The following is a 13,838-nucleotide window of genomic DNA, read 5'->3' on the forward strand; positions in this document are numbered from 1 at the left end:
TTTTATTTTATCTATGGCAATGCTCATCAAATGGTGGCGAAAATTGCTCAACCTGTATTTGATTTTAAATTCACAATGGTATCAGAATTAGATTTTTTAAATGTGATTCTGTCGTTAAAAAATTCTGATACCAGAGATGCGTATGGGTTAACAAGTAATTTATTGAAAAATGTTTGCTCTGTAATTTTAACTCCATTCACCTATTGTTTCAATCGCTGTCTAGAGGGTGTTATCCATCTTTGTTGATTTTAAGTTTTACCATTGAATTTAAACAGTCCAATCATCCTGTTGGAAACCTGTTGATGAGTGTAGAGTATGTGACGGTATCTTTAGTGCGTTGATGTTAACTAAAATGTTTCACTAGTTAATAGCGTATCAATAATTAACACCGATTTAACAATGTGCTCGATTAATTAAACGACTGATAGTTTAAATAAATGCATATAAACTCCCATTTACATATAAGAGCAATACTATTTTTGCTGAGAAAATATATGTACTATATTTTTTTTAGTCGACATCGCTACACTCAATCGTTTCTACATTAACCACGCATATCTACAAAGGGTTAAGATTTTGATTCTACAAGAGAAACAAGAAGTCTACTTGCACTGCACTGTCTAAAGTCAACACACATAACACCTCATGTTAATAGGTTGATAAACTGGCCAAGACCGCAGCTAATTGAAATCAACACATAGGCACCGATTTCCTTACACCCCTGTCAGACTTAAAATATTAATCATAAATACAAATACAAGCATCAAGAGAATTTGATATTAGTAACAAAGGACAATGGTACAAAATTATACAACCTAAAAGCACCACAAAAGCCATGGTTTTGTAACTACAGACTAAGCCGTACTGACACTTCACTAATATGTAAACTAAGATTTGGTCATCTATACAATGCTACAAGGCTATTTCAAATTAAGAAGAGGGAATCTCCCGAATATCCGTATTGCACCAAGTGTAAACTAGGACAACGTGAAACAATAGAGCATATAATTACAGAGTTCCCAGCCTACAATAGGATGTGACAATTCCTTTAGGCAAAAATAAAAACAGCAAATAGGAATTCAGAATTCACCACCAAACTGTCCAAACGATCCTAATGGAGGAGAATTGCAAGCTATGGCCACCTTTACTGAAATTTTTAAAAGAAACAGACATCCAACTTTAACATATAATGAAACCTGAACTTTAAAATTTCAACAAGACATTCAAATAAAAAAATGTCCTAACTAGCATCCTGCTAACATTAAAAATAACCGGGAAAATTGTACTGATGAAGTAGTGTGGCTACATGGTTAGTTATATCAAGCCAGCTTTAAAAGCAAACTAGAAAAGAAGAAGAAGAAGTTACATACTATAGAGAAAAGGAAAACAAAATTTTTCTAAGAAATTGTGTTGTTTCAGTTGTTTGTTTGTAGGTTATGTTAAAAAGTAATTCTCCTTATATTTATAATTACAGTAAGTCTTTAAACATTCTAGAAGTTATATAAGCAAATGCCTTCATTTAAAATAAGAAGAAGACAGTCAAAATACAAACAAGTTTTAAAAAATGACTTTGACATTGAATATAGTAATGAACCAACTAAGGTAGGGTAAAGTAGGTTATGCCTACTAACATAAGCTATAAGTTAGTTAATTAACCCTCCAAGTGTCTCTAGTTTTGGTCTTAATGTTCGCCCATTTATTGCGCAATCGCAGGGTTTTATTAAAATGTATCATAGAAACTTAAAAACAATGTAAAGTAGGCCTATACTGTTTTATATATAATTTTGTTTCGAAAATCATGGGCTTCAATAAAGGCCTAACATATAAAACATAACAAAAAAAATGTTCAACAATTTTTGTGGGGTTAACATTTCTCAAAAATTATAAAATAAATGAAAAAAATTTATGTTTGCGCTCAATAGGCCTACTTGTGTGAACCTGGCAATAACTCGGCAATAAGTAGTGCGCGCCCGCTAAAATCTATTGCTGGCCGTGTTGCGGCAAAATACGTCCGCGAACCATATTACCAATAATGCCACCAGATAGAGGACACTTTAACGGACACGACAGTATCAAAATTATGTACCTGGGGAGTAGAATAAGAGGGGTAAAACCAGCAATAAGTTATGCGCGCGCCCGCTAAAATCTATTGCTGGCCGTGTTGCGGCAAAATACGTCCGCGAACCATATTACCAATAATGCCACCAGATAGAGGACACTTTAACGGACACGACAGTATCAAAATTATGTACCTGGGGAGTAGAATAAGGGGGGTAAAACCAGCAATAAGTTATGCACGCGCCCGCTAAAATCTATTGCTGGCCGTGTTGCGGCAAAATACGTCCGCGAACCATATTACCAATAATGCCACCAGATAGAGGACACTTTAACGGACACGACAGTATCAAAATTATTGAAATTTTACTACACATATTTTAAATATTACAATTGAATAGGTGATCTTATTCTTAAGAAAAATTCGTGGGGTTGAAAATAATGGAAGTGATTAAACCGCATAACCAACAAAGTCCAACAGTACTTTGGTCAATTGATTGACAGGATCGTCTAGGGAAGAAGATAAAACCTAAGATGACAAACATTAAGTTTGTACAAAGAGGTAGAGGCATTTGTTCAGTGGCGGCAATAAGAGCCCGCAGGCCCCCCGCAAGTTTGTTCACCGGGCCCCCCTCTCCCAATAATCTTTAAAAATATTATCCACATGCATTTTTGCCTAAAATTGCTCTTTAGCTTGGAACGGCATCTCCCGAAGCACAGAGGCGTCATCATCGTCTTCCATGATCACGGCAAAATCGTGAATACTCCCTGTGGTCATGGAAGGAACATTTTCATTGTCTACCGTGATTGCAACCAAACCTCTATGACGTTATCAGATAACAACATCATCGTCTCCCGCATTCACGGTCTAATCCCTAAAATCTAAGCAAACCGATTTTGAACCGATCTGAATTGGCCCGAGGCCAACCGAGGTTGGTTTAGGGGTAAGTAACATTTTTTACCTGACTCGAAGTAAACAAATCTAAAGTGCGAAGTAAACAAGTGATAAGTGCAGCCACCTAATAGTAAGAAATTAAATGAAATGAAAATCCAACAATGAAAGAATGGAATTATTTATAAGCTAATGCCCAAGCCACCTAGGTTAATTGGTTGATTTGATCTTAAAAAAATTGTCAAGTTCATTGAGCTGAATAAGCACAGAGAACCCTCTCTGGTGGGACACGCCGGGGGCTAGGACAGGAGGATTAACACTAATGTTTTATCCTCCTAGGCCTGGGGCCACATTAGTTCTAAATACGGCCCTATTATAGCGCCATCCCACAGTCCACGAGGACGGTTGATGCAACCTGCATGACTGATGACAATTCTTTTACTTAGTTTGGTAGAGAATTTATATTGATCGGTCAAGTAATAGTGTCAGTTTAGCTGTTAGTTGTTAACTACTTTTCCTAGCGCTCTTACTGATTTTAAACAATTTTCGTCATAAAAAACGTATGGAAATTCTTATATAAATATTGTTATGATAGGGGGCCCGTGTGGCTGAGCCTGTCACATAATTGTGGGCCCGTGTCCAGGTAAAATTTCCCGAAAAATTCCGGTCAAGGCTCACGGGCCCCCAAGCTCGCGGCCCCCCCGCACCGCAGGCCCGCTATCGCCGCCACTGCATTTATAAATTCAACTGAGGGTTGATTATGATCTACTTAATCAGTTATTATTTTTTAGACATGTGAGGTAGGTAGGTTGGATGTTATGTGTGTAAAGCTCTCTAGCCTCTACTCCTCTGTAGAGGTAAAAGAAACTTACGAAAACTTTCACCAAACAAAAACTTACTTCAAAGGGGGAAAAATGTAGCTAGGGTAGAGTACTCACTAAATGGAGGACCTCTAGGATCGTGGAATAAGTGAACACCAGTGCAGTATAATACTATGATTTAATAAGTCTAACTAAAAGTGCACACATAAAATAAGTACATAAAATAAAGAGTTAATAAAGAGTAAATAATTGTTACACAGCGATATAATAATAATTGAGAATAGCAAAAACACAAATACAATTGAAATTATATGATTGAATATTTACACCCTATGTTTTGAGTTTATTATCTGTATAATGATATGAAATGAAATATTTCCCTCGACACTTAAATGTATTTAAAATATAAGTTGTAAACACTTGCAATGTCCTATCCTAAATCAAAACCGATATTTACATACAAGTTAGTGCATCCTTCTAATAATATATACAAACTAAACAGACATTTAAAATACGTGTTTAACACCCTGATTTTTTATTATTTATACATATTTGAAATTGTCTCTTTTATTATATACACGTCTATATGTAGTCCAACTAATAGGTTTATTTAATTTGGATTCGATTTGAATCCTGTTTATTCAAACTTCAAATGGCTCTAGTTTAGGCTGACCCCTTTTAGTTTAATTAAGGGTTAATATTTATATGAACTTTAACGTAATTCTACTTCATTTACTCTGTTTATATATATTTATTTTAATTAACTTTTCTTTCTAATAGTTTATTTATTTCATTTTATATATATATATATATATATATATCGTTATATTTTATGGAGTTTTTCCCTCACATTTACGTTGTGCACACTAGGACCAAATGAGTGAAGATATTTTGACATACCACAAGACGAGGCAGTTGGGCGACGATTGAAAGGTTCCCCGGGGCGTTCCTTTGGTGCGGGCGTAGACTCCGGGGTTGCTCGCCCGGGCACAAGGGTTGATCCAAGCGTAGTCCTTCCTCTCGTCGTCGGTCGCTCGTCCTGGGCCGTCCTCTTCGGGTCCTCGCTTTGGTCCTTGGTAGCGTGGTAGTGTCCTGGTGGCCTTGGGTCTTGAAGAACAGCCGTGGGGTTGTGGTGTCCTCGTGGTCTCGAGTCTGGTCGGGATCTTAACAGGCGCTTCAGACTAACCCGCTAAGTCACTGTCCCTACTCGATCCGGGACTCCCGACGGTTTCTTCTTTGAAGTGTTACTTCCTCAGACCTCTCCAAGACTGATTAACAATTTTCGTCTCCAAGACCTCCTTTCCCTCCTTCGATGTTTGGTTCTTCCCCCGATGTCTTCGGGAAACGCCTACCCTCCAATCATCGGTGGAATATCTCCGATCATCGTCCTCATTGGCTTCTCCCCTCATGTCCAGCCTCCAGAGGGCGTGGTGCTGACCGTAAGTAAAATAATTTCTCTATGCATGTATAATTTCTTGGAATCGATGGGAACAATATTGTTTCTCGTCGATTGTTCCCATCGGTTACAATTTCTTCTACGATGCATTCCAGATCGAAATTCAATCTATGCCTGGCTTGTTCTCAGCCAGGTCTTTGCCCATGAGAACGTGACTTGAACCTGAGATCTTGCGATCATCTTTACTTTTTATTTCTATGAGGGGTCGGCGAACGTTTTCTATTGTTCGTAAAGAGAAATAATTTAATAAATTAAATTTAAAATTTCCATATGTTTATACTCCCCCGCTGCCTTTTAACTTGGTCCCCAAGTTTCCTCTTCAAGTTTCGTTTTAAGTTATTAATTAATTTTTCTGTTAGTTTTGTTGTAGGAGGGTAGGTGGTTGTGTAGAACGCTGTGGCGCTGAGGTGGGACGGAGCTCTCCTTCCTCAACGCGCAGCTGTGGATTGTTGTGACGAGTCAGCTGTGCGCTATCGTAGTGTTTGTAAACAGACCTTGCTACTGTATGTCACTGTGTCGACTGTTATGTAGTTTCAAGTAGAGTAGAGATTATGGTTTTCTTTATGATTATAATTCTATTAATTAATATATATTTATTGTATTTTGTTAGCATATAAAATATTTACAGATATTTACAGATATATACATGTACTTTAGAACAATGTTTTTATCGTCCTTCTTTTGTGAATGATATTTTCTTAGTGGGTTTCTTGGCGCTGATTATAGTCTCTATTAGGTAATAGCATTTTTATTTGCATTGCTTGAAGGCTCAGACAATATATTAAAACGAGACATGTTATAGTTAGGACTGTGGACCATCCTAGCAAAATATAAAATAATAATTTAGTGTTTCCAAAAAGGTCAAAGTCGGTATTTGGTAAGACGAGGTGTTCCATTTTCTTTAATTTGGTGACTTCAAAGGTTGGATTATTGAAGGTCCAGTTTGAATCAAGTATCTCTGAAAGGTTGTCAAATTCATGTTTGATTCCTTTGCGTAGGGGAAATAGTTTGATTGTTTTTAATTTAGTCCAAGATGCTGGGATTAGGTTTATAATGTTTGTTGTGTTATCTTCTTTACCGCATGGTCTCACTGTAGTGATGAGGATTAAATTTTCCAATTTTAGTTGGCAGTCACATGGGATGTTGATTTGAATAGTTCCAATAGCTGTGGCTGGCAATAATTTCGAAGATGTGTCATCTGGGCAAACTAAATTTAGTTCTTGCTGTATGTTCGTAATAAGATATTTATTTGGTAATAGTTCTGTGATTATTGGATATTTTGGTTGATTTTCACATATAAAATGGCAATTTTGTTGTAGTTTGTCAAAAGAAGCTGAAGAAAGAATCATGTGAAGACATAATTGCATGTTGTTTGCAGTTATTGTTATACGTGGAATTTTGCATAAAGGGTATGAATGTTCATTGCAGTTCTTGTCTGAAGTGCTTATTACTTTGGTGTATGTTGAAGTTTTGAAAATTATGTTTTCTTCCATGTGTAGTGAACATATTTTGTTTTTCCAAATCAATGGGGTGTTTATAGTTCTGAAAACTTCTCCTTCGATATTGGAGTTAATTAAAGGAATGTGTACTTTAGCAACTAGTGTACTTCCAAATATAGTACAATGGGTAAGTTTAAGTTTGTAGTATAGATGTAATTTCGATAGGGGAATGGCGAGTTTAAGCTGTTTGAGTTTTGCGTCTTCTTGGAGCTGTTTCAACGTTGTAGTTAAATTTTGTGGGTTGACAAGATTTTGTGATAGTAAATTTTGATTGCATTTTTCTATTATCTCCCGCTGCTTATCTTGAATGTAGTTGTATAAAATGTGGCTCCACGACTGTTGTATTGTAGCATAGATGTGCTGTAAAATGTTTTTATTGTGCTGAGATTTCATTTCGTTTAGGTTATTTTTAACAATTGTAAATCCTTTATGTACCTTGACGGCTAGGTTTTCAACATTTTTTGTAAAGTTGTTTAGGTTAGTTGTTGTTCTAACTAAATCTTGATACTGAGTTCCTACAGAGTCGATAATTTTGTTAGTATGCTCTTCGATGCCTTTTTGGTTTTCGTAAATGTTTGAGATTTGTTGTTTATTTGCGAGGTCGCAACACCATTCAAAGAAATTTTGTAGAAATAATAGTCCCCTCTTGCTTCTAGTTTCCGAGAAAGATTGGTTGGAAAGTTCAGTATTTAGGTAATTTGAGTTTATCTGGTCTATGATTAGATTATGTAGTGTAGCAAGATTATTTTGAATTGTACACAAATCTTGAGTTTCGCTGCAGTCCGAAAAATTTGTTTCAGTAGTTGTCCAAGGGTCTACTTTAGGTTTAGTAAGGATAGTTGTAGTGAATATTGCCGGTATTATAGCTTCGTAAGGAATGTAGTCTGTTCTTTCTTGAAAGTGATGTCCTGAGAAAATTTGGAATTGTGTCGAGTTGTCTTGTGATTGAGCCGTCACCGTCTTGGCTGCACTTATTAACATCAATAACAGTAGTAGCTTTCGATACTTCATTTCTAGGCCGTAGGATATCTGGACCGCAAAATTGTATTAGTAATATTCAATATTTGGACATTGTGATACTAAATTAGATTAGCTCATGTTATATTTAAGAATATGATTTCCTGGTTATAAGGATATTATTGTTTCCATCTAAATCGTAAATTTAATGATAATTTATTGGTGGGTTATTTTATTTGTTCGTGATAACTATTACTGTGGGTTTATAGACATAACACGGGTGATCAGTCCGTAATATGGCTTTAAATGACAGTAAATGGTGGTTTTTATGTAAATGTTCTAGAAGTATTCTGAAGAGTTGAGATGAATATTCTAACTTTGTCCAGTTTCCGTGGAAGTACTGCAGACTAGCGCGTGGGATCTGATGAGTCCAGGCTGTAACGCTGCGTTTCTCGGTGCTGTTATCTTATAAAATGTACAGATGTTGGAGGAATGCACGTATGTTCTTAGTATTCGGCCATCTTGTATTATACACCCACTCTTGTTCTAGTTTCTAACTGCTCAGTTTGTGAGTTGTCGTGTTTCGGTCCGTTGTTTTTAGTTGCGGTAGTTTGGGGCAGTGACGAATTTAGTGTTGGTTCCTAAAATTCTTGGAATACATTGGAATAACATTGTGAAGGTATTTTGAATCGTGAGGTCCTTAAATTTATGGATATTTCCGTCACAAGGTTTACAATTTTCTTTATTTGCGTAGGCGTGTCAAATATAGCGTTCCATTTAATACAAGTTTATTTTTCTTAAGTATTTAACTTAAGAATAATAATTATTTAAGTTATAATGTGAATGAATGAATGAATGAATGAATGAATGAATGAATATAGTTTATTCCAAAAAAACATAGGCTACATACAAGCTGTGATTATAACTAAATAAAGTATAATAGACAGAGACTTTTGTCACTAAAATATTTTATACGAGTTTTAAAAAGCCAAAAATTATAACAATAAAATAAAGGAACTAGCAGACATAGGCAGTGCTACCTGTGCGTCTGCTAAGTTGCTGTCAAATAGAAAAAAGAAAATTGTTGAATTTTGGAATTTTGTGACGTGTGATGTGTGTGTTATAATGTGTGCGTTGTTTAATTATGTGAGTTAGGTATAATTATTTTTAAGTTAGGGATAAAAAGGTGGCTGCCCATCTTTTCCTCGCCAACCAACCCTAGTTAAGCTGCTTTTTACGACTTTGGTCGTAATTTAACCGCTGGCGCAGGTTTCTATAGTTATGAATACTATAAGTCAAGGAATTCTATTCCGGCGTATTTATACGCTATAATTTTAAGGTGTGAGAAAGTGATGTGTGTGCGTGAGATCTGGAGGAATATTTTTACACGTATAAGAATTTTTAAACTATCTACGGTGAAATGGTTTCATTCTTGTAATATGTACAGGTTGATTCACCATTTTGCCTCTCCTTTCAAGTAACACCATATAAGTTGTATCATTAATTTTATCCGTAATGAAGTATGGTCCTCTATAAATGTTGTTAAATTTGTTGTATTCGCCTTTAAAGTCTGGGGGATTTTGTACTAGTACTTCATCTCCGATTTGTAGTTGTAAATCTCGTTTAGTGGCGTCAAAATATTTTTTCTGGGTTCCTTGAGCCTTTTGAAGAATTTGTGGAATCTCCTTGCGTACCTTTTGAATATTTCTTATCTCTTTGACGATATCTGGGTCTTGATCTTTATGAATATACATGTAGTCTGATGGGAGATTTGCTTCACGGCCGTACATTAAATAAAACGGTGAATATCCAGTACTTTTGTTTACAGTAGTGTTGTAGCTAAATGTAGCGTAGCGCACATAGTCTGACCATTTATTTGGGTCATTTTCAATATAGTGACTAATTGTTTTTTTGAAAATTAAGTTCATTCTCTCCGTCAACCCTTGTATTCTGTACATATATGGTGGGCTGGCGCGTTGAGCTATGCCTAAACTTAATAACAGTTCCTTGAGTACATTTCCCATGAAATGGGTTCCTTGATCGTGCGTTATGACTTTAGGACAGCCGTATTGACAAAATAAATCGAGTAAAACGTTTGCAGTTGTTTTCGCATCGGCAGATCGGGTACATTTTGCAAAAACCATTCTCGTGGTTGGGCAAGTAATCATTAAAATATACTTGTAACCTCTACTTTGGGTGATTGGTCCCATATAATCAATTATTAGTCTTTCAAAAGGGGTGGTGGGGGGAACTTGTGGTGTTAGCTTGTCATATTGTTTATAAGTGGGTGTTCGTTTTAATTGGCACTGTACACATGTGTCTGTGTAATTTTGAATATCTTTTGTCATCTCCGGCCAGTGATAACGTTGCTTAATCTTTTTTGTTGTTTTGAAGCTTGAAAAATGTCCTCCTGAATAAACATTGTCATGGAAGATTTTTAAAATGTCATTCACCTTTTCACGTGGTATTGCAAGTAAATAGTCATTTGTCTTGCCGTTAAACTGTTTGTAGTATAATAAGCCATCTCTCTCTTCATATTTCCTACTTTGGCTTCTAATCTTTTTAGGAACTGCTTCAGGTGAAATTTTTGCTAATTTTACTTGTTTTAAATATGGGTCTTTAGATTGTAATTCTTCAAAGTTTTCTGTCTTGATTTCTTCTAAGTTTAGAATAATTTCAAAGGGATCTTCGTCAAGTATGTCTTGAGGTGGGTTTCTTGAGAGACTGTCGGCTAATGAGTTACTTGTGCCCGTTTTGTACTTTACATCAATGTCATAATCGACCAGTGATAACGCTAATCTGTTTAGTCGAGAAGACGTGTGTTTGAAATTTTTGTAGTGTACTAGAGCTTGACAGTCTGTGTAAATAGTAGTTTTCCGTCCTAATGTGAATTCTCTCCAATAATTTACTGCATAAACTAAACTCATCATTTCTCTTTCGGCGTTTGAATATCGTTGTTGTGTGTCCGTATATTTTTTTGATAAATAAGCGATCGGATGTTGCTTGCCCGTCTCCGGATTTGTTTGAGTAAGACAAGCACCAAGTGCGCTTAAACTTGAGTCTACATAGATTGATGCTTCCCAATCATCATTCCAATGTTTTAATAGGGGTGGGTTTGTTAGAATCTCCTTAATTTTTGTGAATGCTTTTTCACAGTCCTCTGTCCACGTGAATGCTATGTTTTTGTTCGAGTCTTTAATTAAGTTTGTAAGAGGTAAGGTTATGTCAGCATAATTTTTTATATGTTTTCGGAAAAATGATGATGAGCCTAAAAATTGCCTAACTTTTCTAATACAATTTGGCTTTTTAAAGTCTTGAATGGCTGTGACTGTAGATTTTTGAGGTAATATTCCCTGGTTTGTTACTGTGTATCCCAAGATGTCCACTTGTTCAAATAAAAATTTACATTTTTGTGTATTTAATTTCAAGTTAGCTTCGTGTAGAATCTTTAAGATTGTTTCCAAATTTTGTAGATCTTGTTCAAACGATTTCCCATAAACAATAACATCGTCAATGTAGCAAACGACTTTATTGTATAGGTGTTTGTTTAATAAAGCTAGGATCGCTTTACTAAATAATGCTGAAGATACTTTTAATCCCATGGTAAGCCTTTTGTATCTAAGTAGTCTGTCCTGAGTTTTAATGGTTAATAATTGTCTATCTTGTTCTCTTACCAATAATTGGTGGTATGCTCCCTTTAAATCTAATTTAGTGAACGTGTTGGCATTATTTAAGCTGTTTAGTACCAAGTTTACGGATGGAGTGGGATAAATACATGGTTTTAAAATTTGGTTTACTTTCCTCATGTCTCCAACAAGACGTGGAGATTTGTCCTTATTCCGTGTTATAAATACTGGGCTTGCGTATTCACAGAAATCCGGGCATTCTTCTAAAATATCGGCTTCTAACAGTTCATCTAATAATTTATTTAGTTCATCTCGCTCTTGTTTATTTTGTTTATACGGAGGTGAATTTACTGGTTGGGCGTTGGGAATTGTTTCTAGCGATACTGGTGGTAAATTTGCAGGGGTTAGATCCTTGATATTTGTAGTGAACATATCGGAATATTTTTTTAGCATTTTAACGACCTGATTGTGTTGATCTGTTGTTAAGTGGGGAGAGATGTTGAAATTTACGTTATCTTTATCCTTAAGAATTTGTTTGTTTGGATTTCTTGGATGAATTATCTCCTGGGTATGTTTATTTGTGTGATGCACGCTAACAGTAATTTCATCTGTGCAGTAACCTAATGTTGTGTTGGCATTTATATGTTTGTGGGTATTTGAAGCATTGTAGATATTTAAATATTTATTTCCCTCTATGAGATAAATATGGCATTTCTTCTTTTCTTTTAAAGATTTTTCTTGTTCAAAAACTGCTTCCTTACTAACATTTGCCTTTAATTCTACCCTTATGTGTTGATGTGGAGCAATAATCAGGTCCCTATCACATTTAATATCGATAATGTTTTGTTTGTCAGATTGAGTTGTGAAATGACAGTTTACATTTTCGATTTGAAATAACCACCTCTTGTTCATTTTAATTTTGTGTTTGTAGTCACCTAAATTGAAAATGATTTCTTTTGTGTTGTAATTTAGCTCAAGTTTGTTCTTGTTTAAGAATCGGTTGCCTAAAATTATGTCATTAATTATATCTGGTGACACGTAAAGTGTCTCTCTAATAATTATGTTATCTATTTCCAACATGATTTCTGTTGTCCCTAAAATGTTTATCGGTGTACTATTTGCTGATAACACATTAGGTGTTTGACTTTTAATAATGTTCCCTTCATTTACTAGTTTTGAATTTATTAAGCTAATGTTACATCCCGTATCTACTATGCACTGTATTACTTCGTTGTGATGGTTTGTTAACTTAGCATTTAACGTCAAAACTGGAACCGTGTTATTTTCCTGCCTTCCCATCTTGAATAGTGTTTCGTATATCTCCTTATCTTCTGATCTTCGATTCTTCCTTGCCTTGTGTATTCTGTCGGGAGCTATACGTTGCATCTCACAACCGTTAACAATGTGTTGTTCTTCCTGTTCTTCTAATTCTTTGCAGATTTTCTTCTTATCTTGTTCTCCTAAAATTTCATCTCGTTCTATATCAGTCTCCTTCACTTCCTCTTCATTCTTCTTCTTATCCTCTTCTGTCTTCTTCTTCTCTTCTGTCATCTTCTTCTCATTCCTCTTCTTATCCTCGTAACATCCTTTATCCGTTTCTCTCTTCCAATGTGTCGTCCTATCAAACAATGGTTCTAAGGTCGAACGAGTTCTCCAATTTCTTTGGTATATCTTCGATCCTCTACTTTCTCTAGAATTTTCTTCTGTTCTAGTGTAGTGTCTCGATCTATCCTCTTTCTTCCCATCCTCAATTTTTATCTGTCTTTTATGTTGTTTCATGTGTTTAGAAGTTTGTATGGTAGGGAATTCTTGTTCGTAATTCGTAATTTCAAAATATGTGTTTTGGGTATTTTGTGGCCTAATACTGAATGGTTGAGGAGACCTTCCTGTGTTGTTAGTATGGAAAGGCCCCCTTCTAATTAGTTTTTTTGTTGGGTTCGGTCATTTTTGTACATTTTAGGTTTTAGTCGGAAGCATTCTTCTCTCGAGTGGTTGGTCATCTTGCAGTGGTCGCAGTATTTCCTGGTGTTGGTGTGGACTGGTGCGTAGGACCTGAATCTGCATTGGTGGGTGTCATGGTTGTTTCTCTTGCAGATTTGGCAGAACATGTTCCTACCCCTGTAGTGTGTCTGCATGTTGGTGTTGTACCTACGACCTTGCCAGGGTGCCGTGCTGCCAGCTGGGCCGCGATGCGTGGGTGGAGGTGCTGAGTGTGTGTAGTTCCGCATTCCCCTGTCGTTGTTGACCCTCTGTTGTTGGTAGCTAGTTGATGGCTGCCTTTGTTGTTGAGGGTTGTTGTGGATGGCCATGTTGTTGATTTGCTCCTTTAAGCCTTTTATTTCTTCTTGAAGAAGATGTATTTCTTCCGTCCTGTTACCTGTGCTAATATTGCTTTGGCTTGGGGCATGGGCATCTAATCTACTGTGCTTTTCCCTATTTGCTGCCTTAATTTCTAGCTGTAACTCGACCTTCTTTAGGCTTTTCTCGAGGTCTTCGAGCGTGTCACAGGGTTCGGTAACAATCTTGTCACAA

The 13,838-nt window shown here is 36.0% G+C and overlaps 1 protein-coding gene across 2 annotated transcripts in view; it reads left to right on the forward strand.

Annotated features, from left to right (window-relative positions):
• Positions 1-1,415: 1,415 nt before the first annotated feature.
• LOC128986303 (alkylated DNA repair protein alkB homolog 8) overlaps positions 1,416-13,838 on the forward strand; it is a 64,387-nt gene continuing 51,964 nt past the window's right edge. For both annotated transcript variants that reach the window (XM_054406599.1, XM_054406598.1), the window contains exon 1: positions 1,416-1,602. In XM_054406599.1, coding sequence (XP_054262574.1) covers positions 1,510-1,602 — 93 coding nt within the window. In that variant the 5' untranslated portion in view covers positions 1,416-1,509. The remainder of the gene's footprint in view (positions 1,603-13,838) is intronic.

Source organism: Macrosteles quadrilineatus, unplaced genomic scaffold (genome assembly GCF_028750875.1).
Source record: "Macrosteles quadrilineatus isolate MER2022 unplaced genomic scaffold, UCM_ALF_1.0 Scaffold_2__2_contigs__length_208266976, whole genome shotgun sequence".
Taxonomy (NCBI): domain Eukaryota; kingdom Metazoa; phylum Arthropoda; class Insecta; order Hemiptera; family Cicadellidae; genus Macrosteles; species Macrosteles quadrilineatus.